Genomic DNA, 27,551 nt, shown 5'->3' with positions numbered 1-27,551 from the left:
TTGGAGGGGAAATAAACATGTCCAAAGCCAGACAAATGCCATAGCTATTGATGCAACAAAACATATAGCTTTGTTTTATAGAATACTTAGGGAGAAACAGAACACCTGCAGATGTAAGAAGAAAATATTTGTTGCACATACACAACTGAGAGTTCTCTTTGCCAAAGAAACTTCAACCATTCCAGGGGGAAGATAAATTTCTAAATCATTATCTACTCCAGGAATGCTTAGAGGAAAGGGGATGGTGGTGGTAGATTAGTGACTACAGAAGGAGGGGAGGATCATATGCAAATAATAATGTTAGTTAATTCAGGGGGGAAACCCACAAAATTTTAAAGACTAATCCATTTTATTTGGCATATATTTTCATGGACTGCATCTGTTGAAGTGTGTTGTAGACAACAGAGTTGTTAGATATCAAGGCCTAACCTAAGTCTCCAATTTTCTTGGGGCAGGAAGGGATGAGGGTGCAAATTTTCCAGTTTGGCTAGGAGAGCAGCAGCTTGCTGCAATTTGTAAGGCATAATTGATATGTTGCTACAACTTGCAAAGACCCTCCAGGAAGTCTACCTAATTAGCTTTCTCTTTCCAATTATTGTGGTGCCAGGGTTCACCCTTCATTCTGCTCTGCATCCACCTTCTGGCTAAAAGCATGTAGACTAGATTGCCTATATAAATTTCCCATCTTGGCCATGTTTAAAAGCACTTATCATTTGCACCATTCCAGTTATAGATAGCATTAAGATACTAGATGTTCTGAATAAGATCACTGTGTGCTGATGTTCACACAAGAATGGGATATTCTACATGATCACTGCATGTCAATAGGATTGGCAGATGTGGAAAACTTATTTATATTATGACTTTTCTTAAAACAGCATCTTGTCTCAATCAGGCCCTGCAGTATAGCTCAGCCTAGAAACGTTATATGAGGCTTGCCATATACCCATGAGGCTAGCTTTCCATTATGATGAAATATGACCTCTTTTATTTTTGCAATTACAGCAAGCTTGGTCTACTAGGATGATATAATATATTTTGGGGTAGTGAATTCAATTATCAGTCATGTATCTGGAATAAACTATTTTCAATTAACCTGAAAGCAAGATTTGGTTTTACACAGATTGTTAAGAAAGTAAACAAAAAATTAAATTGTAAGTCTGGTTTCAGAAAAAAAAAATGCATTCCAAGTGTGTTCAGTCAATAACTCAATAGTTCTTCATGTATACATTATGGTTGAAATATAAATAGTTTTTTCTACAATGCTGTCAGCACTATAAGCCAAGGATCAAGTAGCAGACAAACAAAAAGATGTCATCAGGAGTCTGTGATCTCACGAAGCTGTGAAGCATACATGGCCAAAGTATGGTGGAGGAACTGGTATTGTTCACTGGTTTGTATCATTCCACCTCTGCAATACAAAGAAGTTATTTAGCCATATACTCACTAGGAGTAACTGATTTCGTTCTGTGCACAGCAGAATACTGAATCATACTGTTTCCTCAGTGTTGGAATGCAAATTGAGGGCCACACAAGGTTTGTAAACAGTTCATGTGCAAGTGGCACATTCCAGTAACAACAATAACAAGTTTGTTGTCATTGTAATGTGATACTTTGCCCATCTTCTATGAGTACAGAGAAGGACACAGATATCTTAGGTCCCTCTCTGGGAGAAAGGTGGTATAGAAATTAGATAAATAAAATGTGATTTTTAAACATAATTGTTTATTGTTTTCACCTTTGGAGAATCCCATTTTAGCTAAAGTTTGTTTTAAATTGTTATAAGTCACCATGTATCCTGCACCAGTTAAAAGACAAGATATAAATTATGTATTCACTGTAAAGCAAGATATGACCATCATAGCATGAACAGCATCACATTGTACAACATGCCAAATAATATCATGTGCCAACAAATTGTATATACTTCTCTTCGTGAATGTAATTCACATTAGTTATATAAAATGTTCTCTTTGTTCCTGCAACGTATCACCTCTAAAACTACACACACTAATTCAGTTGTTTCAATTTCTTCCAAGTGGGAATGGTGAGAAGTAAATAATCCTGTGTGTTTTATCCTATGGGTGTGCCACTATCAAAGTTGTGCACCTCTTTGCACCCTCTCCCCAAATCATTATGATGTCCAATTATTATTATTATTATTATTATTATTATTATTATTATTATTTATATAGCGCTGTAGATTTGCACAGCGCTGTACATAAAACAATAAATATAAAAGAGTAAACCTGCCTATGGCGTACAATCTAAGAAATAATACAGGCTTGCTATGTATTTTATATGTATTATCCTATTATCTAAGATGCATGAGGACTTACAAGCCTGATACAATCCTTTTCTTTTTCAAAACATAAACTTTATTTTCTCCATTTCACTTTTAAATGCTTAGTTTTCCATGTTTCAAAGCCTTTTGAAGCGTTATATAGTGTAATGCAATACAAGTCTGTTCAACAGTAAGCCTTAATGATTCTAGTTTGGCTTTTCCCTGGATAAACAAATATATGATTGCAATTTCAGCCTTAATACTGGTGAGGACAGGAGGTAGGAAAAGAAAGTTCAACTGCCCTGGGGGGATTATAAGAAGGATTTCTGCTTTGGAAGCAAAATTCTCTTCTTTATTCATTTTTAAATGCTTCTTGAGGGACAAACTAATATGTGTCTACTCAGAAGTAAGCCATATTGATGTCAATGGAACTTTCCTGCATTGAGAAAGTATCCCTTCCACCTTTTCCTTTTTCTGGAAAGAAAGGCACAGAAAGACTGAGCAGGATATTGTGCATAAACCCACTGATTTCAGCACCAACCAGAGGACAGTCTAATTATCACACGGGGCCCCATTCCCACTCGCCCATTTGCCCTGGATAGAACTAGGCAGATCCGGGTCCCCCACTTTGAATCCACTTGGAAAGAAGTACCCACTATCCTTTACCTCGATCGGGGCAATTTGCCCCTCTGAAGTTCACATTTGCAGTACTGCTTTAAAATGGAGCCTATTTTCTTGTCAATCAAATTCACTTCCGCTTTTGTCAGAGGTGACGTCTCCTACAACCATTGGCCAACAGAATGGAGGCTTTCCCCCCTCTTTTTTAAAAAAACTGGCAGCAGCGTTCGCATATTTTGTCAACTAGTTCACATTTGTGTGTGTATGTGCATGTGTTTTGTGCCTTCGGGTCATTCAGATTCCCTCCCCGCTTTGACTCTTTGTCCGGCTCTTTGCTATGGAATTCTGGGAGGTGGAGTTTGTTTGCATGCTTTTGGGTGATGCTCCAAATGGAGGAGCTTTGGGGGTTTCCCTCCTGGAAAGAAGGAGAAGAGGGTCCTGGGAATCCCTCTCTCCCTCCCTCCCTCCCCTGTCCTCCCAAGGTCATTCCCGCCTCCAGGAGCCACACAGATTCTGCCCGTGGGATGCTGCTGCCAGCTCCCTCTCCTCCGCGGGCCTCAAAACCCAGCTGCCAGCTTCCCTCCTTCCCTCCTTGAGGCAGGCCAGGGCTGTCGGTGATGCGGGGGCTGCTGTTGCCTCCTGCACACTGACGGAACAGGAGCCCCCGGACACGACAACAGAAGTTCCTGGCAGAAGCAGCCAGACCCGTGCCACCGGGCCACAAGCCTCCTCTCCCCCTCGCTCTCTGCCCTGGTTCCCTCCTTCCCTTTCTTCTCTCTTTTACCTCTGTTTTGCCCTCCTTCTTCCCTCTCTTTCTCACTGCTTATCCCTCCTTCCTTCTCTCTCCCTCTTTCCATGTTCTCCTTCCCTCTCTCTTTCTCTCTCTTTCCCTCCTTTCCTCTTCTCTCCCCTGTCCCACTTTCCCTCCCTTTTTCCATCTCTTTGCTTCTCTCCCATTTGCTTCATCTGCTTTACCTCTGTTTCCCAGAATGCAATCCCTCCTTCTCTCCTATTTGCATCCTCTGCTTTCCCTCCCACAAATGTAGCACAAAGCATTCACATTGTATCCATATATGTATCCACATTCACATTCTATCCATATATGTATCCATCATTTGCATAATCTGTCAAAAATAGAATCAGAAAAAAAGGAAAAAGCTGCTTGTAAAGTGACCAGCGAACGGGGAGGCATGATCCTCCCACTGCCCGCCCTCTTACCTAAATCTCTCCCTGAACTTGACCCGATCATGACTGGGGCCAAGTTCACATTTGCCAACAGCAGGGAAGAGCTGTTTTTTCCAGAAATAAACAGGAAATAGTCCGCTTTCAGAAGAACCGCACTAAGGGGGATTTGCCCTGGATCTGGTGTGCAAACCCCTGACCGGGTAGTGGAAAAATCGGCACGAGTGAGAACTTTCCATTTTTTAACCAGTTTAGGAACCAGGGTAAAAGGTAGTCTGAATGGGCCCCAGATCTCCTCCCTGAGACACAAGAAAAGGATGCTTTCCCCATTCTCACAGTAACAGAATTGCTCCATCCTCCTAGGAAGGAGCAGCTCACATCACCTCTCCTGCAAAGATCCATCATATCAGTTTGGGGGATGTCTTGGAGGGAAAGGAGAGGAAAAGAGGGAAGGGAGAAGAGCAGGCAGAAAAGAAGAAAAACCAGTGAGATTAGAGTGGGAAGAACCAAGAGGTTACTGCTACTGTTGCTGCTGTGCTTCTACACAACAGCTGCTTAGGGAGATACATGCACAAACAATCAATCACTCACATCAGCCTGAAATTTAGGGACCATTCAGACTGCGTTTTACCCCAGTTCAGAAACCAGATTAAAAGTGGGAAGTTTATATTGGCCCCGATTCTTTAACACTCGAATTTGAGGTTTGCACACCCGTTGAGGGGCAAATACCCCTTGGTGTGGGTCTTTTGAAAGTGGAATTTTACCTGTATCTTTTGAAAAAACCCAGTCATGATCGGGTGAAGTTCAGGGGAGGAATTAGGTCAGAGGAGGGCAGAAGGCGGAAAATGCCTCTCCTTCCCCAGGGTGAAGGAGGAGGATGAAGAGGCAGAAGGAGCAGAAGGAAGGGTGCCATAAAAGGCAGAATCAGGGTGAAGGAGCAGGAGGAAGGGTCAAGGGCAGAGGAGGGCAGAACATGCCTCCCTCTCGCAGGCAGCTGCTTCTCTCTCTGTTTGGAATTTTTATTTTTGACAGACTATCTGAATAGTTCTACAGGTTGATACATATACGTATTGATAGAGTGTGTCTGCTTGTGCTACATTTCCCTTTCTGCCTGTTCCCGGCAGCACTTCACTTGGCAAGAGGCTTTTTTTAAAAATTATTTTTGTGTGTGTAATATGCGAATGCTACAATGCGAATGTTACAAATGTTTCCCTTTCAATTTGGCAAATTGATACAATGTGTGAATGCTTTTGCTACATATATAAAGGCATTCTAGGGTCACAGCCAGAGGGAAAGCAAAGCAAGAGGATGCAGAGATGGCATTCTAGGGTGAGGAATTATTATTATTATTATTATTATTATTATTATTATTATTGTGACAGGAAGAGGATGTCATGGGGGGAGGCAAGGGCTTCGGAGGTAGCACTGGGCTGGAAGCGAAAGGGAGGCTAGAGGCTGGCATGTGGAAACCCACGACTTTGGGGGAGTCACACTCTCTCAGCCTCAGGGTAAAGGCAATGGCAAATCTCCTCGGAACCAGTCTTGCCAAGAAAACCCCAGGATGGAGTCGTTTTAGGGTTGGCATAATCTGTAATGACCCAAATACACACAACACACACACACACACACACAGAGGTTTTTAAATTTGACAAGTTGACAGAATATGTGCACACTGCTGCCAGTTTTTTTAAAAAAAAGGAAGGGGGAAAGCACCCATTCCATTGGCCAATGGCTGTAGGATACGTCACCTTTGACGAAAGCGAATTTGATTGACAACAGAGGAGGCTCCATTTTAAACCGGTACCACAAATGTGAACTTCAGAGAGGTAAATTGCCCCGATCGAGGTAAAGGGTAGTACGAACTTCTTTCCGGGCAGATTTGATGTGGGGGGACCCAGATCTGCCCAGTTCCATCCAGGACAAATGGGCGAGTGGGAATGGGGCCTTAGGGGAGTAAGGGAAGGCACGACTTCACTTGTTGTAACTGCTGATCCTGACTCATGGCAACCTTGTGGATGAGATATTCTGAAACCCTGTATCCTCCACTGCCAGGGGTAGGCAACCTTTTTGAGCCGGGGGCCGGGTTGCTGTCCCTCAGACAACTGGGGGGGCTGAAGCCAATAAATAAATAAATAAATAAATAATTTTTGAAAAATTAATTAAATAAATAAACCGGGACAAATGTAGGACAAAATTTTCAAATGGAGGGCACTTTTTACATAAAAAATGGAGGACACGCGAAAACATTTGCTGATTTTTTAAAAAATGTTAAGATAAATGCATGTTTCTGAGGCTTCTATAGACAATTGCCCCACCATGCCCCTCACGCGAGACGCCAAAGGCCCTGGCGGCAATCGGCAGCAGGACCGGGCTGGGGCCGGTCCCAAGGCCTCGCCGGGCCGCATCCGGCCCGCGGGCCGCAGGTTGCCTACCCCTGCTCCACTGCTCTTCATTGTTCCTGAAAATTCAGTCCCATGTCCCCCTCACCTGACTGAGTATATCCATCTGATTTGTGGCCTTCCTCTCTTTCTACTACCTTCTACCTTTCCTAGGATTATTGTCTTTTCCAGTGAGCCTTGCCTTCTCATGATGTGGCTGAAGTATGACAGCCTCACTTTGATCATTTGATTTTAAATGGTTGCAAGCAACAGAAAAAGATATTCCATCTCAACATTAGGAGGAACTTCCTGACAGTAAGAGCTGTTCGACAGTGGAACACACTCCCTCAGAGTGTGGTGGAGTCTCCTTCTTTGGAGGTTTTTAAACAGAGGCTAGATGGCCATCTGTTGGGGGGTGCTTTGATTGTGAGTTCCTGCATGGCAGGGGGATGGACTGGATGGCCTTTGTGGTCTCTTCCAACTCTGTGATTCTATGATTCTATATAATGAAAAGACTTGGAAAATGGTTGGTCACATGGTACATACCTGTCTATGCGAAGCTGGCAGACTATCCCCAAAATATCTGCTTCTCCTTTGTCCTTCAGTTGCTGGCATCCAATCTGTGCAGCAATAAAGCAGCCAGTCCGGCCAATTCCAGCACTAAATGGAAGACCAAGATAATGTCAGGTTACAGAGGAACACATAGGTTTTGCAATGAGAAAAAATCTCAATGTAAAGAGGATGGGAAAAACCATCCACACACAAAAACACTGTGAGTGAGTGCTATCTCTCACATACAGAAATTTTGTGTTTTAGAGCATGAACAAATTTCAGTGCTAGCATATACCATAATATATATTTACTACTTATTTTTATGTACTCGCCACTTTCCAATGAGCTCAAATAGATGGGTCTCTTTCCTCTCACAGTAACCCACAATATTGGCCAAGTACAGTGGTCCCTCCATATTCGTAGATGTGAAAGACTCTCATGAACGTGGGAAAAATGCAAATAAAAAAAAATATTCTTTTTACTGGAGAGAACAGCTCTCTAGGAATCTCTAGGTTCTCCAGTGCAACTCTGTAATCAACATCTTCCATAAACTGACCACAAAATCATGTTGGAGGGCCTACAAATGCCAAGAAAAGTGCTTTCTCTAGGAACTTCTAGATTCTCCAGCACAACTCTATGGTCAACTTCTAGCAAAGTTGGACTTTGCTACAGAAGGCTTGCACAACATATGGCCTTGGGGGCTGCATGCAGCCCACCAAAGGATTTTGGGTGGCCCATGAGAATGTGGAATGAATTCAAGGCCCCTTCACTGGTTGGCTTTCACCTAAGGAGAAGGTCAGGCAGCAGAGGAGGAGGATGAGTAAATGCTTTCCAAGCAAGGCTCCTCCACCATCCAGCTTTCTCCTGAGGACGAGGTCGGACGGCGGATGAGGAGGATGGGCAAATACTTGTTCTACAAGGCCCCTCCATTGCTTGGCTTTCTCCTAAGGGAAAGGCCAGGCAGAGGAGGATGGAATTAACATTAATATTATTATTTATTAATTATTTAACCAATTAATATTGATTATTATTAACTAATAATGATAATTAATTAATTAATTAATTAATAGTTAATTAAAATCTATCTGTGGCCTGAAGAAGTTAACCTATTTTAATTTTGGCCCCTTTCTACTGCCAAGTTGTGCAGGTCTGACCTACAGATTCTGAGACAGAACATATTAATCAAATCTGCAAAAAACCAAATCCGTAAAAGTCAAAGCTGCAAATTTGGAGAGCCAAATGTATAGTGATTGATACAAGATTTTTCCATAAATGTCATGCTTCCACCAAGACTAGAACCTCTAGTCTAACACTTTAACTGCTGCACCAGGAGGTATATAAATTGTGAATGGCGGTTTGAGGTGTGTATCACAGATGGGACTGGAACTCTAAACCAAAGTGCTTCCGTGGTGAGGGGGAAGAAGAGTCACTTCAAATCCAAGGCAATTCACTTGATGAACTATCACATGTGAAAAATGAAATTGTGGTAATTACTGGGTCAAAGCGGAGTGAGTGCACATTGTATTACTACACCGGTACATACCATGCAGATTCAATTATTCAAATTGGGACGCTTGCACATGCTCAGTGGGGGTCTGAACGCATCGTGAACTTTTGCACTTCTGGGGTGAAGAAGGGGGCCACTTCCTGGTTCCAGTTTCACATGAATTACAGCTTCACGTTTCTTCTTCCCTTCTATTTATTCTATTTTTTACTCAATTTACTCTAGAATGTGTCCTGGGTCCTCTGTGTCAGATTTCCCTGCATCCCGCACCTGCTTCCTGGAAATGTATCCTGATTCTCTATGTCAGATTTCCCTGCATCCCCCCCCCCCCCAACTGCTTCCTTCGAATGTATCTGATTTCACTTATTCTCCATGCTCCCTAAAGTACCACCTCCCTGAATCCAATCTGGAGCTCTGGTGCCTCAGCAGACTAATAACTTATTATTATTTTTATTTTAGAAACAATTTTTTGGTTTTTTATTATAATTATTCTCTATGCTCCTTAGATACCACCTCCATGAATCCAATCCACTCTCCTTCCCTTTTTAACAGTTGCCTTCTCTTAGGTTGCATCTGCATTGGGGAAATAATCCGGTTTGACTGCACTTTAACTGTCCTGACTCAGTGCTATGGAATTCTGTAGTGTTGTGAGACATTGAGCCTCCTCTGCCAGAGAGCTCTGGTGCCTCAGCAAACTAATAACTTATTATTATTATTATTTTAAAAATAAATAATAATAATTATTATTATTTTAAAAACTTTTTGTGTTTTTTATTATAATTATTATAATTATTCTCCATGCTCCCTAAAATAGCACCTCCCTGAATCCCCCCAGCCTCCAATGGCCCCTTCCATTGCTTCCATCTCTCTCCCCAGCCTCCTGTTTCATTCCCTTCATCACTGTCAGCTACATCCAAACGTCCGTTCTTGAAGGAGCACAGAAGCAAATGGGGCAAAATTGAAGCACAGCATCATGGGAAATGTGGGACCTTGGGTGTACCTGGACAGAAGCAAAGTTGCATTCCACACCAGACCAATTCGGAGTGAAATCGAAGTGAGCTTAGAAGCAATTTTTGTGAATTCGCTTGTTACCGAATCCACCAAAATGAGGAGTCACTTTGGATTGACTGCGGAAGCACCTCGAAATGACCCCCCCATACAAAGCAATCATGTGTGACAATACATGACGTTGTCACATGAATTTGCAGCGTTGGACTTGCAGTGGCTCAGATCAGAGCTGCAAAAACCTCCATGTGATAAACACCTGAGTCTAGGAAGGCCTGTCTTCAGGCCAAAGCGCTTGAACTTCTTATGCCACTGCAAGATTATGAGGAAAGATTCTCACCTACAATGTACCACAATAGGTCCCATGCTCTCTGAGGCCTGCTGGATTTTCTCCACCTCCGAAATCAAGTACAAAAGTGTCTTGGCTGATTCTGGAGTCTTTTGGTCTGGCCAGGATGAGAAGACAATGTGCTTCACAGTACGACACTTGTCTTTGATCTAAGAATCATATTAAAATAGTAAACATCATTCTCTCTATTTTTAGTGTTCAGACATAAGGGCCATCATTTAATAATTTAATAATAAGGGGTTTTTTTTTGGGGGGGGCAGAGAGAATCACTGCTCCTGGAGGCTTCCAAAACTAGCTGTTCTCTTTTTTCTGTCTCATTTATTTTAGATCTTTTATAAAGCACACCTTTATTTAAGCAACAATAACAGCAGCAACCAAAGAGTGACTAACATTGACTGAAGAGAACAACATAAATACAGTTGGCTCTCCACATCCATGGGTTTTGCACCCACAGATTCAACCATTCACGACTTGAACGTACTATAAATAAATACATTATTACTATTATTATTATTATTATTATTATTATTATTATTATTTAAAATCCAGAAAGTAAATCTTGATTTTGCTATTTTACTGCACCATTGTACATAATGGGATTTGAGCATCCATGGATTTTAGCATCCACAGTAATGCCCTGGAACCAAACCCCAGTGCATACCATGGTCCCCCTGTACAATAAAAACATCAAAATCATTAACCATTAATAAGACTGGATAAAAATACCTCTTCTAACAAATAAAAAAGATAGATGTATAAGATTTTTACCTGTTTCTTAAAGGGGCAATTTTTGACAGCTTCTTTCAGAAAGGAATTCCACAGGCCCATAGAAATCAAACTGTGTTCAGGTCTCTGCCAAATAGACCTTTCCCCTCTCCATCTTTCTATATGTATAACCAACAGCCAGGTGGTGGTGGTGGTGCAGGGATGTGTGGGCTGCACCAGGCAACCCCTTAAGGGCAGTGTGAACTCTCCACATGTCTGCCTTTTGGCAGAAGTGGACTGTGGTGTTCACCTGCATCTCTTTAAAACACTGAGGAGATGGTGTCAGTGGGGCAAGACTCAGTGGGAGGAGAAAAGAGAGGTCTCAGTTATTTAAAAAAGTTAATTTTAAAAATTTAATTTGTTAAAACATATTATTTTAAAATTTTCTCTAAAAACATCACATCTTACAAAACTTTCACTTTAACCACATGAAACTTTTGTTAGTTGTTTCTTACAAGTATTACCATTAGTGAGTAACTTTACTACAAAAAAGCATTACTAAGGATTCTGTATGGTGAGGTATGGGAGGAAAGCAATGGGTGGGGGTGACACCATGAGTCACCACACCTGGAGACGCCAACCCTAGTGATGCCACTGCCAACACCTAGACTGTTTCTTCTGTTCTCAGCCCTCCTGGCCTACCTGTAGCATAAAGTTACGGATGGTGTATTCGTCACATTTGCAAATGCCTTGAAGTTGGATAGTGAAAGACCCATACGTTGCCTCTGTTTCAGGCCAGTAACAGATACATTTCTGAAAAAGAAAGGACAAGGACCCCCATGAGGAGAAGTGGCAACAAAAGTGGCTGAACCATTACATTCAGTGATATATGGGAGTTGCAATTTATGAGTAATATTAGTACAAAAAACATTACTAAGGATTCTGTATGGGGAGCTATGGGAAGAGAGCAATGGGGGGTGGCAACCCTAGAATAATACAAAAAAGCAAAACCATGCATCCACAGCTCCCTGTCCCAAAGACCCACCTACACAATCTAAGGCACAGTATAGAAATAGCATGGGTGTTGCAGGAAGAGACTATGGAGCAACTAGCAAGCTGGATAAGGCTGTGGCATTTAGGAAGCTCTGGAGCATTTATACTTTCTCCTTAAAGCTGCTTTGGAGAAGAGAAGTAGATTAAAGGAATCTTGGAGTTAGAAGAGATACCTGAGGTATCTACATTCATTCCCCACTGTATTTATATGCTTCAGATCTGCCAAGATTCACCCTAGCTGCCTAAGCTTCTAGAAATAAACTGCAATCCCATGGACTGTAGGGCACCTACTCCAATTAAAACTGATGCTTCCTTTTGCATAAATATATCAGTGAATGTGGTGCATAGCAATGGTAATCAGGAACTAAGTGTAAACAATATCCAGAACTGGACAATGCCTATGGCATTTTGGCTGGTCTTACTGTGACAATGATACTGTCCAATTGTGGATTTCAGGTCTGTTTTGTTGTTCTTCTCAAGGGCCAGCATAGCTACTTTTGTGTATGTATCTGCTTGGAGTCCCTATTTTAACATGCTCATGTTATGCTATACCTGGAATGCATTTTAGAATGGTGGAAGTGTAACTCGAGACACTTTCTCACTAATCCCTCCAACAGTAGAGATGGTCCATTGATGGAAATGTCAGCATCCTGGCTGATAGATATCTCCCCAAATAGATGACACAAATGTTACTTTTTTCAGCAATTGGGTGACAAGCTTTTAGATGGCTTCTTAATAGGAATGATGTACTCATCACCCAATTGCTGAAAAAGTTTCCTCACTGAAATATAATGCCAGAAGATGTGCTCCTGACTGGATATTTCACCTGCAGAGGTATGGTCTCAACAGTACTTGGAAAGATCATATTGTCCAACTGTACTGATTTGGCAGGGATAGTCCCAATTAATCTTCTATTATCCAACTTCAGCTGCTTTTTAAATGTTTCTCTCTCCTCCCACTTTCGAAATTTGCCCTCAGTGTACTTGAATTGCTGTAATCAGAGTTCAAAGTGCAAAAGTAATTTAATTCATTTAACCTAGCAGGAAGGAGAGAGAGTTGAGTTCTTGCTCTTCTCAGTAGACATAGGCAAAACCAAACTGCTGCAAGCTCATCTAGCTTCTATATTCTTCCTTTTGCCAACTTGACCACATTCTGATGTTGCTTGACCACATGCATCCCAGCCTGCATTTGTGAAGTGCTGGGGTTTTGAAACATTGGTGCTACCATTTTACCATTAAATTATGTAGAAAAGTAAACTCATTCATATCAAAACAATAAAAATATGAAAAATATTACATTAATAATAAAGAAAATTGTTAATTATTTAAAAATTGACTTTTAAAAAGCCATTTAAAATTATTTAAATTGACCTGTCCCAAAGTTACAAGTTAAATTACAGTCAGCCCTCTATATCCACAGATTTTTTTATCCACATATTCAAACACCCATGGTTTTAAAATATTAAAAAATATATAAATCCCAAAAGGCAAACCTTGATTTTGTTATTTTATATAAGGAACATTATTAAGCCATTATATATAATGGGACTTGAGCATCCACAGATTTTGGTATCCATGTTGGGGGGGTGTGTGTCTTGGAACCAAACCCTGGTGGATTCCAAGGGCCCCTCTGTAATGAGTGTGGTTGTGAGGGCCTTAGCAGTCACTCCTTTTCAGACTCTGATGAAAGGTCTGCATTTTTGCCCCCTACACTAATACTTACAATACTGTATGTTTGCATATTTGTAGAGTAAGCACATATTATAAAGACACCATAAGTATCTCTCCACTGTGCTTTCATTCAAAGAAAACCAGGCTCCATATACCATTGCCTCTGCAAATTCTTACCACTAGAAGTCTTTGGAAGAAGCCTTCAAGTAGTCTCTAGAAGATTCAGCATAGCTTTGCTTACTTATGTAACACTTACCTGACCTGGTTGTATCATTCAACATATGCTTATTGTTACTTCTGAATAAAATATTGGCTGAAATATGTTGAACTGCTCATCATTTTTTGTAGTGTAGGAACCTTTATTATTCTTTCCCTGTTATTTTTGCTTCTGATATAAAATTTTCTATTGAAGAAACAATGCTCAGGAACACATCTGTTTCATTAAGTGAGATATACCTATTTTTTTTTAAAAAAAAAAACCTGAGATATACCTATAACCAATTTTATTTCATTACCACTAATAATGAAATATCATATACAATGAAAACAAAAATGAGCAGTTCTGATTCTAGATGTTATTTGATTATGTGTTCCCAAATTTATGCTTGTGTGCAGCTTTATTTTTAAAGGAATTATCAAATGCCACCCACTCAAAACCATCATCAGCAGTCAGTTACTATAATTCTTTTTCTCCCCAGATTGGAAAAAAGTCCAGAGGTCATGCCTCAGGTACCTCTTTCTCTTCCTTGAGTTTGGTGAGCATAACTATGAGAGGAGATTCTTCCTGCCACACCATTGTCCAGAAGTCATTAACTGTATTTAGCATGGGTCCCTGTGTGGCAATGTAGGCCTTCTCTTGCCCAGCATAACCCTAGAGGATGGGACAGAAATAATAACCATTAGCAAGAAGGCACAGGCCAACAGTCATCTATAGAAGTATCATATCCAAATTACCTTCTGACTCACCCGGATGTAGTTTGCATTGATGTAACACTCCTCTTCTTGGCTCTCAGTTCTCTTGAGGCAGACACGGCTCTGGGGATCTGGAGGGACAATTAAATGGGGCCTTCAAATGCACACAGATTATAATACCTCCCATCTGGTCAGAAACTGGCTAGGTCAGGACTAGTCACAGAGATATGGCCCTGACACTTGCATCTCATTCTTCACTATTTCTTTGCTCTTGCATTCTTTCTCAACCTTCTATGTACAATACTTCTGCCTACTGAACATTCATGGAAGGAATTAGGCCATTACATAAATGGGCGTTCAGAACAGTCACCATATTTCTCTTCATACATGGAGAGTTCTTACCTCGACAATGAAAGTGCAAGGTCTAATGTCCAAACAGGACATTTACACATCTTGTAGCCTATGGTTAGTTCTCCCCTTCCCATATGCACCACCAACTTAAGAAAGCAGGGTGACATCCATGACAGCTTCCTCCATCTCTCTCTGGCCATGAGAATCTTATCTAGCCAACCACACCATCGTTTCTTAAGGCAGAAGGTACCCATATGACAACTTTAAGCCATTTTACATAGCTCATGTAAATGTACCAATGAATCTATTAAGTTAACAATGTGGAGTCTTTTACAGCATTGTCAACAACAGAAATAATACAGTAGTCATTCTTAAACAATATCCTGGCATGCGAAAGGTTATGATTACATTGGAGACCCATCCTTCTGCCAAAGAGCTCAGGGCCCTGTGCATTGCGTTGTTCCTCCAACCCTGCAACAGTTACATGGCTTTTCACTGTATCCTTGGTGCTATACAGTTGGCCCTGTGTGTCCATGGATAAAGAATCCATGGACACAGAGGGCCACCTGTATAGCACCAGCCATCCATGCTTGAAAAATACACACACACCCCTAAATAAATTCCAAAAAGCAAAACTTGATTTTGCCACTTGGTAAAACGGACACCATTTTACTATGCTGTTATATTTAATGGGAATTGAGCATCCATTGATTTTGGTATCCACCGGGGGTCCTGAAACCAAACCCCAGTGGATATCAAGAGACCTCTGTATACTAGACTTACCCTGACAATGTTCTCAGGGGTGTTGTTGTGCCAGGCATCCTTGGGGCCAGCGCTGGGGCTACTGGGGACTCCAAGCAGCTGCTTGGAGTTCATGCTCAATGAAGCAAGATCTGGAGCAAATCTTACTCTCAGAGGAGGTCTCACGGGATCAAAAATCCCATGGTACTTCAGGTGGGATTTGCAGGCATATATGCCTACTTACATGGCTATTGCCCATTTTCAGCTGGACCTTCTGTACAACCCACCCACCCTTTGCTGCATCACTATGTTTTTTATACCCCCAGGCTTCAGCTGGTCACCTTTGGGGTCCAGGAAGAATTTTCCGCATGTTATTAGAGCATGGGTTTTTCACTTTCCCTGGGGATATTTCTCCTTTTAATGTTGGTTTTGGGGAAATTTTAGTTTTCGCCTCTGATTTATATCAGGGTTTACTATTATGGATAGTTCATTATGCTTTCTGTTTTGTCACAACTGGCAGGTATGGAAGGAATGAGGGGACACTGGGCATGAGCTACACTTGGGGAGGGAAAGACCTTGGGGGTATAGAGGGCCAAAGAAGGGGGTAACCTGCAGTCCAGGTGGATACTGGTGACCTCTTCACCTGACTATTGGCTGGAAGAAAAAGACCAGCACAGATGTTTTCCAAATAGGCACAGGTAGCCCCCACTTGACTACTTGCGGATCATAAAAACCTTGGGCCCTATGTCCCCTCAACCTGTACATACATACACTTTGTCAGACACGGGAGATGCTACTTCTTCCAAGTGATTGATTTATTATTAATTTATGATTAACTTACGATAATTATAGTGATTTATGATGGATTTGTGATTGATTTATAATTTCTGTAATTTCACTAAAGTTGTAGCCATATTTAAAACCCATAACATGGTGTCTGGCTCCTTCTCTCATCATAATTTTACAATAACATAGCTGTCTAGGTGAAGGCTACAGTTTCTTTCCCAATATTTTTCTGTGCCTGCCCTAGTATAATAAGAAAAGGAGCTGAACTATTATTTCCTGACACTGAAGACTCGAGTCTTTACAGCCTGTTTACAAAAGCCATGGATTCTATAGTACTGCTGTCCTGCATCTGCTTTAGGTACCCGAATGTTACTGGCAGCACTTGTATTAAGAATCATAGTGCTCCTCTCAGGATGTAAGATGCATAGCTACCAATGCCCTCATAAGACTGGTCATGTATCCTAGTGGCACCAGTTGGGGGGATGCAGGGCATGCAGAACGCATCAGATGATACCTGAAAGGTGGAATGACACCCAGTTGGGCCCTCCTCCTGCTGTATATGGAGGTGCAGTGCTGCTGCCGGTGCCTACCCATTCTTAGATGCCTTGGATCTCTTGACTGAGACAGACAAGGCAACAGAGAAGGAGTGGTGAATGCATGCATATATGCCCCCATTTCTGAGCACGCCAAGGCATCGGGGAAGGAGGGATAAGTATGTGCCCACCTGCCTCCCAACTTTGTTAGTGACATGGCTGGCTTATGGCTGTCTCAGCGAGTGGCCAAGGGGGGCAGGCATGCCACCACCGCCATCTCCCCCAGGAGCCCCAGGCACCCACACCAGATGGCATTCACACTGGATGACACCTATTTTTTTCTAGATAAAGAATCTAAGAAGAGAGAATAAGGGCCTTGAAGTTGCCTATCACAGCTGACAGATCACCTGGGCACAGTCTTCTCCACTGTGGTTAAATGTAGGGAATTTCAACTGAAATAATAGTAAATCTTGAGAAAGACACTGAGCAAAACTCAAATGGTGATTTATGGACCCATCAGACTGTGTTCTTTCCCCATCCCTTTACGCTTCCTGTTCAGAAGCGGATTCAAGGTGAACATACTTGGTAGAATGGATTTGTATCTGTCCTTTGAAGCTCGTCCAGGGATGTCCAGCTCTTCGGGACTAATAAAGTTTGATGGGATTTTCTGTTAAGGAGGAGGAAAGGAGGAATCGCTGAAATCATTTTCCATTCTGAAACACAGATTATCCAAAGTGCAGGAAAAGAAATAATATTAATGCCCTTTCTCTAATCATGTAGACACCTTTTGCTTTTCAAACTATATATCTTATCTTAGTCAGTCAGTCAATCACTCAATGCTGCTTTAGGGATTTCCTATCCTCAAATTCTAAACCAGGCCAAGCTCTGCATAAAGAGAACATGCCCTTCAACATTTCACAGATGAAAACTGGAACATGTGTGGCCAAACAACATCAGAGTGTGGTCAAGCAATGGAGTCATGCTCCAAGAAAAGATTCCACTTAAACATTAGGCAAAAGTTATTAATGAGGAAGAACAGAAAGCTAGGAGATGCTGCAGGCTACTGTGAAGAGCATGATTCTGCCCCTTCCTCTCCTCTTCCCCGCTCCGTTGAATTAATTGAATGTAAATAGGGTTGCCAGACTAAAAAATTGGTGAAAGCTCCTGTACCTTTATTGGTTATGTAGAAGAGAGGGTTTCAGCAGGTGCTGCTTGTCATGCAACCAAGTAATGTGACACCTGCTGAAGTTATTTATTCTACACAATTTTCACTCCAGCACCCATAACTGCTAGAACCTACTTTTGCACTTTGAACTCAGTTTGCACCAATTGAACAAAGGAGAAGGGGGAGGAAGGGGGAGAAATTGGGATTTTAAAAGCAGCTCAGAAAATAGCATGAAAGATTAATTGGGACTGTCCCTGCCAAATCAGGACAGTTGAAGAATATGAGAATAGGGTAGAATTTATATCTGACAGTTTCTGCTCTATTAAGATATTGGCCCAAAATGTTCATTGCTGTAGCAGATTTGTAAGGGAGTCTTGACCATACAAACCAGCTAGAGATTAAACATAGTGGGGAAAAGGATGGTTGCTTTTGCCATTAGACTGCAGGTCTTGCCCTACCATTAGGCAAAAAGAGAACAGTTGCTCTAAAATGTTTGAAAACAATATTTGGTGTTCCATGAAGCTTGCCCTATGCCTCCTAGGATGGGCTACTGCCCTCAAGAGTCAGTGCTAAACTAAAATTCAGTAACCTGTCACGTCAGTTTCTTATTCAATCATATGATCATAGAGTTGGAAGAGACCACAACAGTCATCCAGTCCAACCTCCTATCCTGCATAAACACACTATCAAAGCACTACCGACATATGGCAATATGTACACTCTTTGTTTAAAATGCTCCATAGAAGATGACTCCACCACTCTTCAAGGCAGTGTGTTCCACTGTAGAACAGCTCTTACAGTCAGGAGATTCTTCCTAATGTTTAGGTGGAATCTTTTCTTGGAGCATGACTCCATTGCTCCAGGTCCTAGTCTCTAGAGCAGCAGAAAATAAGCTTGCTCCATCCTCAATATGTTGCTTGTGTTGTTAACTATCCCCAAGTCAACCTCAACTCATGGTGACTCTGTGAATGAGACATCTCCAAGACTTCCTGTCTTCCACTGCTCTGCTCAGTTCCAGCAAGCTCATGCCTGTGGCCTCTCTGATTTAGTCCACCCATCTGGCATGTGATATTCCTCCCCTTCTACTGCCCTCTACCTTTCCTAACATTATTATCTTTTCTAATGAATCTTGTCTTCTCATGATGTAGCCAAAGTACAACATCCTCAGTTTAGTCATCCTGGCTTTTAGGGAGAGTTTGGGCTTGATCTGTTTTAGAACCCATATGTTTGCCTTCCTGGCTGTCCATACTATCTTCAGTACTCTTCTACAGCACCACATCTCAAATGAGTTTATTTTCTTTCTATAGGTTTTCTTCACTGTCCAGCTATCATATCTGTACATAGCGATGGGGAATATGATGGATATCAATGGATCTTGTCTAGTTCTTTCATGGCTGCCCTTTCCAATCCTAGTCTTCTAATTTCTTGACTACAGTATCGATTCTGAACAATGTTTGATGCAAGGTATGAGAGCTCCTTCACTATTTCAATTTTCTCATTATCTAGGATGAATATGATCTCAATATGACATACCTTCAAATATTTAAACATGGCTATCATGTCATCCTTTAACCTTCTCTTCTCCAGTCTAAACATACCCAGCTCCCTAAGATGCTTTTCACAGGGCATAGTGTAGAGACCTTTCACCATTTTGGTTGCCTTCTTCTGGACATGCTCCAGGTTGTCAACATTCTTCTTAAACTGTTGTACCCAAAACTGGACACTATTCCAGGTAAGGTCTGACTAAAGCAGAATAGAGTGGCATTATTATTTCCCTTTCCCTACATAGGAGTATAGTGTCTAGATCAGGAATAATAATAATAATAATAATAATAATAATAATAATAATAATACCACTCTATTCTGCTTTGGTCAGACCTCACCTAGAATATTGTTGAATATCAATAGGAGTTTAAATACATGAAATAGTGGGAAGCACAATCCTATTTTCTTGTTCAGCCCATAAAATGTCTTGGGCCAAAACAAAAAGGGAGCAGCAGAGTGGTTTATTAGAGAAGGTGAGACTCAGAGCAGGATGGGGCAATGCAGACTTTCTTACCGCAAACTCCTCTTGAAGTTGCTCCAGTCCCCAGCTCTGCTCCTGGAGCATTTTCTGAGAAAGAACATGGCTGGCTGTGTTCAGGAGCTGCACTGTTACATCTCTAGGTGTGGAGACTGATCGAATGGGCTCTGTGGTGCTTAGGGAAGTCATGTCCAGGACCAGTGACACATTGGAGCCCCTTCTGAAAGTAAAAGAACCCTAAATGTACAAACTATCAGTCTCAAAAAACAATTAATTTGAACTGTTACAGGAGGACAAGAAGTGGTTAACAGCAGGATTTTAAATTTTAAATTTGTTATTTTTAAAATTAATGTGATGCTTTGCTTTTTGTTGCCTTGGGTGCCAGATTGAGTTACCTGACCTTGGGCATTATGCATCCTGATGCCAGAGCCAGGGGTGCAGATTGGTTCTCTGTGTCAGGCAACCAAGTGCCCTGTTAGGATCCTTCCTTCTATGCAACACAAAGAGGACATACCCTTGTTTTCATAGTCCCATCATGGGAGATACCTGCTTTCATTTCCCATAGGACACAGCTGAAACGTGTGGTTGGAAGATATGACAGGTTTTACTTAATGGTTACATTCATATACTATCCTGTTAACATTATTAGAGGACTTTTATGAAGGGGATCTATTTCTGGGAGGGGACTTTAATCTCTACATATTAAGATACAATATAAAGGGGTATATAAGGGGAAGAAGAGGAAAGAAAAAGAATAAAAATGAAAATCTTAAAATTAATTTGGAGAAATGGAATATTATTGATGGTTATGAAAGCACGGGTAATAATAACTATGAAAATACATGTTACTCAGCTACACAAAAAAAAATTAGTCATATAGATTACTTTTAGTTTAAAAAGATAATAGTTTGAAAATAAAATAAATTAATGCAGGGGGTGTCTGGCTTGCAGACCATGCACCATTATATATAAAGATTGAAGGAACAAATATTCAGAGATGTAAAAAATGGATTTTTGACCCTGTGGTTATTTTAAAGGAGGAAAATAAACAACAAATTAGTGAGGAAATTAAAAATTATTTTGATTTAAATGATAGGGGAAGTATTCCAAAACATATATTATGGGATGGGTTTAAAGCAGTGGTAAGAGGGAAATGCCTAAGCATAGAAATAGGAATTTAAATTTTTTAAAAAAAAGAAAAAATATATATACATTCATATACTATCCTTCCTGCAAAGTACTGATAGCAGAATTTTAGCCATGGCACCCTGTCTGGTTAAACTGTGTGTGAGAGAGAGGGAGGGAGGTAACAGGAGAGAAATGTATTGAAGGCAGACTAAACAAGTAAAATTTCCAGAAATTTTGAAGCCACGGGGGGGGGGGGGAGTTTTTTCCAAAAGAATTTCTGGGGAAAAATGGATTGGAAAAATGTAACATTAGCACTTTTTACAGATTGAAAGTCACTCTGTTATTTTAGCAACATAAAATATGACTATGGACAATCTGATTTGGCATAAATTATCACAATTAGTATATTAAAATACAGTGTATTCGAACAATTATTACAAACAGAATTTACCTTTTTTCAAAAAAAAATTTGTAACAAATAGAGTAATAATCTCCTGAATTTTGGTTTTGTTAGTTTATGTGGAGCAGGCAAAAACAAACAAACAAACAAAAAACACAGTAGAAATAATCAACATTAATAAGAAAAAAATTATTTATATTTCCTCTCCACAGTATCAAATAGACAAAGCATCCCTTCCCTTAAAAAGAATGGGGGGGGGGGTCGGGGGGGGAGAGTGTGGAAGGGAGGACAGACTAAGATTAATAGGCATGAAATTTAAACAGATTCATTTTCCAAGCTCTAGAAAGCATCTACACTGCTGAAATATTCCAGTTTGACACCATTTTAATTGTCATGGCTCAATGCTAGGGAATTCTGGGAATTGTAGTTTGTTGTGACATCATAACTCTCTGATACAAAAGGCTAAATGTCTCATAAAACTACAAAACCCAGAATTCCATAGCACTGAGCTATGGTAGTTAAAGGCATGTCAAACTGCATTACAGTATTTCTGCAGTGTGGATGCTGCCCTAGTTATCAATAGTTTCAGTTTCTGCTTTGCTTTGTTATGTTTGTCATCATCACAGTTATTATGGACTTCTAAAAACCGAAGGTGTGCCCAGATTAAAAGAAGCTTCTCTACGCTTTCACATGTCAGTTTATTTCTTGGTTAGTGTGTTTCCAAACATAGACCAGATTCTTTCAGTGCCCCCTAAAGGATGAAACGCATCTTGCTCTTGCATTGGAGAGTTTGGTTTGTAACCTAGGCCTTGCTTGTCCTCATTCAGTGCACAGAAATTAGAATAATCTGATACTGTTTGTAGTTTTTAGAAATGATTCAGAGAATAGATTTTATTCATAATGCTAAAATAAAACATTACATAATTTATTTTCTTCCTTTTTTCAATTTTCCAATTTGTCAAAAAAACAAAAAACAAAAAAGGCTTAAGGGAAAAAAAACTCCTGGAAAATAAAATCTGTTTCCCCCCCTGAATTTTTCTGTTTTTTTCCCCAGGACCCTCCCATCTCTAAGGTAAACTATTCAGCAAGCTCCAAAGATGGGCTAGGTTACTTGTATTCATACCCTATTGTATTCAATATATAATACTGTCTATTAAAACTGCTTAAAAAGAGTTGAGGTAGAGTGCCTCGGAAACTCTGAGACACTAAATGTTACAAGCTCCAGGGAGGCTTTAGCTGATGCTTGCCATTTCCTTCATTGGGAAGGATGGAGACAGAACTAACCAGAACACAGGATATCCTTAGAAAAGATGCTTGATTTTTTCTTGATAAAAATATTTCTGAATCACCATTCACTCCAGAAGGACCATCAAGTTGACTCACTGTCTAAAACTTTAAAACAAGTTAGAACACTATGCAGACACAGCACAATTAAGCAAAGAAGATAAAACAATATGTCAAAGATAATGCAGTGAATGACTTTAAAGGAAACGGACACAGTACAAGGTGTTGGTTATAACCTTTAAAGCCCTACATGGCTTGGGTCCAACCTATCTGAGGGATCGCCTGCTTCCATATAATCCGCCCCGCACCTTCAGGTCCTCTGGGAGGAACCTATTGCAGCCTTTAAAAACCAGACTAACTGCTACCTCTCAGAGGGCCTTCTCTGCAATTGCTCCCAAACTATGGAACGGTCTGCCAGATGAGATCCGTCAAATTGCCAGCTTAGACAGCTTTAAAAAAGCTGTCAAGCCGTATCTCTTCCGGCAGGCCTTTCCTGAATAAAAGTGCCCAGCCACAGAATGACTGCCCCCTCACATCATGTACCAGCCCACTGCTCTGTCCTCGCTGTATTTTTATTGTGTTTTTAATAGATGTTTTAATTGTAACTTGTTTAATCCTGTTTTAAGGGGGGGGATTGGGGACATAAATTTGTAAATGTGGATTTTAACATGTTGTAAGTCGCTTTGATTGTCTTGTCACAGAAAAGCGGGATATAAATAAAAGTTTTATTATTTATTTATTATTAAATCATTTGACAACCATGCATAAAACAAATGCATATATAAACAAAGCAAAGAAGAAGTCAGTCTAAACTCCGTAGGGATGTCTGGGTACCAACACAGACAAGACCCTGTGTCATATTCTGTGCAGAGGCCCAGAACTGTTTTTAATATGCAGGAAGCTCAGTTTTGGCATGCAGGTTGTTATTAATTTTGACTACTTGCAAATTTTTTAAAAAATGAAACAATGAAAACACAATATGTTCCAGTCATCATTATCCAGAGTGCCTTGAAATCAGTAGCAAGAAAATGATCAATTAGTATAAATCTGATTGATAATTACTCAGTGGGTGTAAACTGCATATGAATCTTGGCAGCACAATTTTGCCAGTTTATTGGGGGGGGGGCACTCAGTTCCCTGCCCTCTCCCTCAAATGCTGCTTTCCCCACTTATGAGGTACCTATTTTCATTTAGATTTGGAAAGTATCATCTCCTCTCAGGCACTTTTACACTGGCTCCTGTATGTACATATTTTTACACCGCCCAACATGATTTCTACACAACAATCTGGAAGAGTAGACCACTAACAACTTACCTATCCTGCAGGCGTACATGTTTCTTAACTTCCTGACACTTGTTGGCATCTTTCTCCATTCCTGCTTTCACTTGTTCACGTTGCAGGCTGCTGGAACCGTTAATTATGAGGCATGCTGGAAAAGCCAGGACCATGCTGTGCCAGCAAAGTATTCTTTGTATTAAGATATGAGAGGGAAGTAACTAATGGAGCCCTGAGAGCAGGTACTATGCAGGTCAATGAGTCTATGAAAATGGAGAAGCACCTGGAAACCATAACGAAAATAATTTATCACCAAGGGCTCCACCACCTCCCTGCATGTCAGTCAAGCTCTTCTGAGAAGCTAATAAGCCACAACCTTATAAGCTCCATATGAACCAAAAAGAGTAAGAATGGGCCCAAACAGACAGGCCAAAATAAAGCTGCTTTGGGTCACTTTGGAGGCATGCTGTTTAAATGACACACACATCTTAAGAGGAAAGAAGCTGTGCCAAAGCTGCGCACTAATCCTTAGGACTGGAGCATGGCTTTGGCGTGGCTTCTGGCACGCATGCAGCATTTAAACAGCATACCTCCAAAGTGAACTGAAGCAGCTTTATTTTGGCCTATCTGTTCGGGTCCAATATTATGTGCATAATGTTGAGCATGTTGGTGTCCTTGGGATGTACTAAAAGAGCACAACAGGATTATGTGCCTGCAAGAAGATGAAAATGTGCACACGCACATGTGCGTATACACATACCCATGCACACACACACACCCATCTTGTAGGTGTGTAAGTTGCTGCCATTCCCAATTCTAGTTTCCAGATGAGATCGGTTTGAGTAGGGATTGGAGTAAACCTATTTAGCTGTGTCAGTTAAATGGGCCCACTGGGCATGTTAAATTTTGGAGGATCCCAGATTGTAGAAAGCTGGATAACATTATCACATACAAGTATGTTCACCAGGTTAAAACCTATGGATAGCAAACCCTGCTCAGCCAGAGGAGGGTATATGAATGTCTAGCTCATGAGAATTTGGTTTATTTGTATGAATTATTTATATCTGTTCTTTCCTCCAAGAATGAGGCTTCTCTGCCAAAAGCCTGCCTACATAAAACTTGTCCAGCACTTTATGAACACCAAAGGTCAATTTAGGAACACTAAAGGTAAAAAAGCAAAGATGTGAACAAGCAGGTTGATATAATGAAACATAACATTGTTTCATAGAAGGCCAAAGGAATAGAATAGGCAATTCCAAATCCATTAGATGTTATAGAAGAGAGGTCACACCTCTTACCAACCAGCACTGCCTTTCTTCTCCTCCTCTTCTTCCTCCTTTCTCCTATTTGTAACAGATATATTAATCACTCTCCCCCATCTGGTTCCTTCAGGTATGTCAGACTAGAGATGTATTTAGTGTGATGGAAAATGTAGTCTCACATATCTGGATGGCACCCTGTTGGAGAGGCTGAGTTAGGAGATACTGATTCTTTCCCTTCCCATTGTGTCCAAGTAGATATCGACTCACCCAGTATTGTTGTCAGAACCATCATCTCCCCTTGAAGCACTGAGGCTGCAAGAACTGTGCATGCAGGGTGAAAAATAAGACAAGTGAATACAGGAAATTCCTTACCACCAAGCTAGTGGTTGCTCATGACACTTCCCCCCTCTTGCTCCACCCTTGCAGCCACCCACACATATACTGGCCACAAACTTCACAGTTCCATTCGCTGATATGCTCAGCTCCAAATGGCGAGCTTTTCATGGCAGCCTGGAAAGTCATCTGTGTGTCTTTCACCTAGGACTGCCACCTGGCTGTTATTTTAACAGCCTAATAGAATATGGTGCATTTCTGAATGCACACCACCTAATACTTTTCATGAAAACTGTAACATGTGTGTTCCAAGCAACATCAGAGTGTGATCAAGATGGCAAAAATAATGAATGAGTAAGAAAAAAACAAGCTAGAATGTGCTGCAGCAGTTTGTTTTTGCCTCAGCCTATTGGAAAGGGCAGAATTCTGCCCCTTCTCTCCTCTCCTCTCCCTTCTCCCCTCTGCTGAATTGAATACAAACTATTGTCACACTTTGGACTGAGTTTGCAGCAACTGAAGTAAACCAAGAAGGAAGGGGAAAGGTGGAAAGAGGAGAGAGAAAATGGGCCATTTTAAAAGCAGTTGAAAAAGTGAGACAATAGAGGATTAATGAGAACAGTCCCTGACAAATTGGGACAGTTGGATGGTATGGAAATAGTGTCACAATAAGTGAAGAATTATACCAATCCTTGTGGAATATTATTCTCTTGACAGCATCATGATATATTATGTGTGTATTTGTGTATAGTGTGGGAAGCAACATAAGCTCTGTAGCCACTGATTGTCCAGGAGCATATTACTGTTGCATCACTGATAATGTAGTCTTGTGCAAGGTAGAATAATATGCCAATATGACACTGCAGTAGTGCTAAAATTTCTAGGTCTCTGGTCTGAATATAACCCACATTCTAACAACATTAGAACCTAGATATCAGGAAAAGACAAATTTGTGTCTCAAGCAGAACTTCTCTGTGTGTACATTTGGATAGTGCTTTTATCTGGTCTCCTGCACGGGAGAGCATTTACAAGCTGAACACTAAAAGACTTATAAGCCTCTTGTAAAACAGGCCTGTGCATATCTACTCCATTTGTATGTCCAATTGTATTTGATGGTGAACTGCTGTTGTTGTGAGCCTTCAAGTTGCTTTCAACTTATGGCGACTCTAAGGCAAACCTATCATGGGAGTTTCTTGGAAAGGTTTATTCAGAGGAGGTTTGCCATTGCCTTCCACCGAGGCTGAAAACATGTGACCTGCCCAAGGTCAACCCTGTGGGTTTCATGGCTGATCTGGGAATTGAACGCTGGTCTCCAGAATCTTAGTCCAACACCCAAACTGCTGCGCCACACTAGCTCTCTCCCTAGGTAAATATGCATTACAGTTGCAGATCAGAGTAGTTACTTATACATTCTCAAAAAAGAGAAAACATGTTAGAAAAAAAATAAAAGAATTGAGGACAAAAGCAGATTGTCATAAAACTGATATAATATAATCTATATGTCTAGATAAAAAAATAAAAGTAATTGCTATAATATTAACAACACTAAAATTCTGAGCCCCATGGGATATTTCAGTTATTATCTATCTGCTCAGTTTGCTGACCAGAGGCTAATGGTAGATGGGCAGCTTCAAAGCATTTGTGCTCACACCTTCCTCCTTATCTACTTTCGGTCTCCGGTCTTTTTCTATAAAACTGGCCTGGACTTGACAACCCTTCAGACAGAGGACACATTCAAACAGAAGACTGTTTTTGTTTGTTTATTTGTTTTTCTTTTTATAAAATAGGACACATGGCTACCCACTTGCGACCTCACATACCAATTATGGCACATGTCAATGTGGTTAATGAAAGACAGAAAGCTGAAGAGAGATGTTTGTCAGGACAATGTACATTGTGGCCAGTGTAGGTTTGGCCTTTACATTGCAAACCAATTGAATGAAAATTACATTTAGACCCCATGTGAAAATGCCCATGAAATGCCTAGCCTTGTGTGGTATACAGTATGTTATTGGGTGTAGAAGTAAGGAGATGTACCAATGAAAATTAAAGCTGAATAA

At 40.8% G+C, this 27,551-nt stretch overlaps 1 protein-coding gene across 4 annotated transcripts; it reads right to left on the bottom strand.

Annotated features, from left to right (window-relative positions):
* PTPN7 (protein tyrosine phosphatase non-receptor type 7) lies at nucleotides 1–25,495 on the bottom strand. 4 transcript variants are annotated; one of them, XM_089514274.1, is made up of 10 exons: nucleotides 25,429–25,495; nucleotides 23,939–24,182; nucleotides 19,848–20,031; nucleotides 17,206–17,290; nucleotides 14,267–14,343; nucleotides 14,034–14,171; nucleotides 11,280–11,390; nucleotides 9,864–10,021; nucleotides 7,009–7,122; nucleotides 1–1,411 (listed from the first exon to the last, which is right to left on the bottom strand). In XM_089514274.1, the coding sequence occupies exons 2-10, from the start codon at nucleotides 24,070–24,072 to the stop codon at nucleotides 1,318–1,320; spliced, it is 1,095 nt and encodes a 364-aa protein (XP_089370400.1). In that variant the 5' UTR covers nucleotides 24,073–24,182; nucleotides 25,429–25,495; the 3' UTR covers nucleotides 1–1,317. The 4 variants fall into 4 exon arrangements, with proteins under 4 accessions (XP_089370400.1, XP_089370403.1, XP_089370404.1 ...); XM_089514277.1 differs by lacking the exons at nucleotides 23,939–24,182; nucleotides 25,429–25,495 and adding an exon at nucleotides 20,212–20,630; XM_089514278.1 differs by lacking the exons at nucleotides 23,939–24,182; nucleotides 25,429–25,495 and adding an exon at nucleotides 20,326–20,630.
* Nucleotides 25,496–27,551: the final 2,056 nt, after the last annotated feature.

Source organism: Sceloporus occidentalis, unplaced genomic scaffold (genome assembly GCF_023333645.1).
Source record: "Sceloporus occidentalis isolate IW3139 unplaced genomic scaffold, rSceOcc1.0.p SCAF_3, whole genome shotgun sequence".
Taxonomy (NCBI): domain Eukaryota; kingdom Metazoa; phylum Chordata; class Lepidosauria; order Squamata; family Phrynosomatidae; genus Sceloporus; species Sceloporus occidentalis.
The sequence above is the reverse complement of the archived record's forward strand: the minus strand, read 5'-3'. Positions and strand labels throughout refer to the sequence as shown.

What these genes read in the sequence shown, in the direction of transcription:
- PTPN7 (XM_089514274.1), bottom strand. Translation starts at nt 24,072, where the DNA reads ATGGTCCTGGCTTTTCCAGCATGCCTCATAATTAACGGTTCCAGCAGC. An exon ending in ATACAAATCCATTCTACCAA is followed by an intron (nt 14,344 to 17,205) that starts GTATGTTCACCT and finishes TTGTCCCTCCAG; the next exon opens with ATCCCCAGAGCCGTGTCTGC. An exon ending in TGCCAGCTTCGCATAGACAG is followed by an intron (nt 1,412 to 7,008) that starts GTATGTACCATG and finishes TTTGTATTGCAG; the next exon opens with AGGTGGAATGATACAAACCA.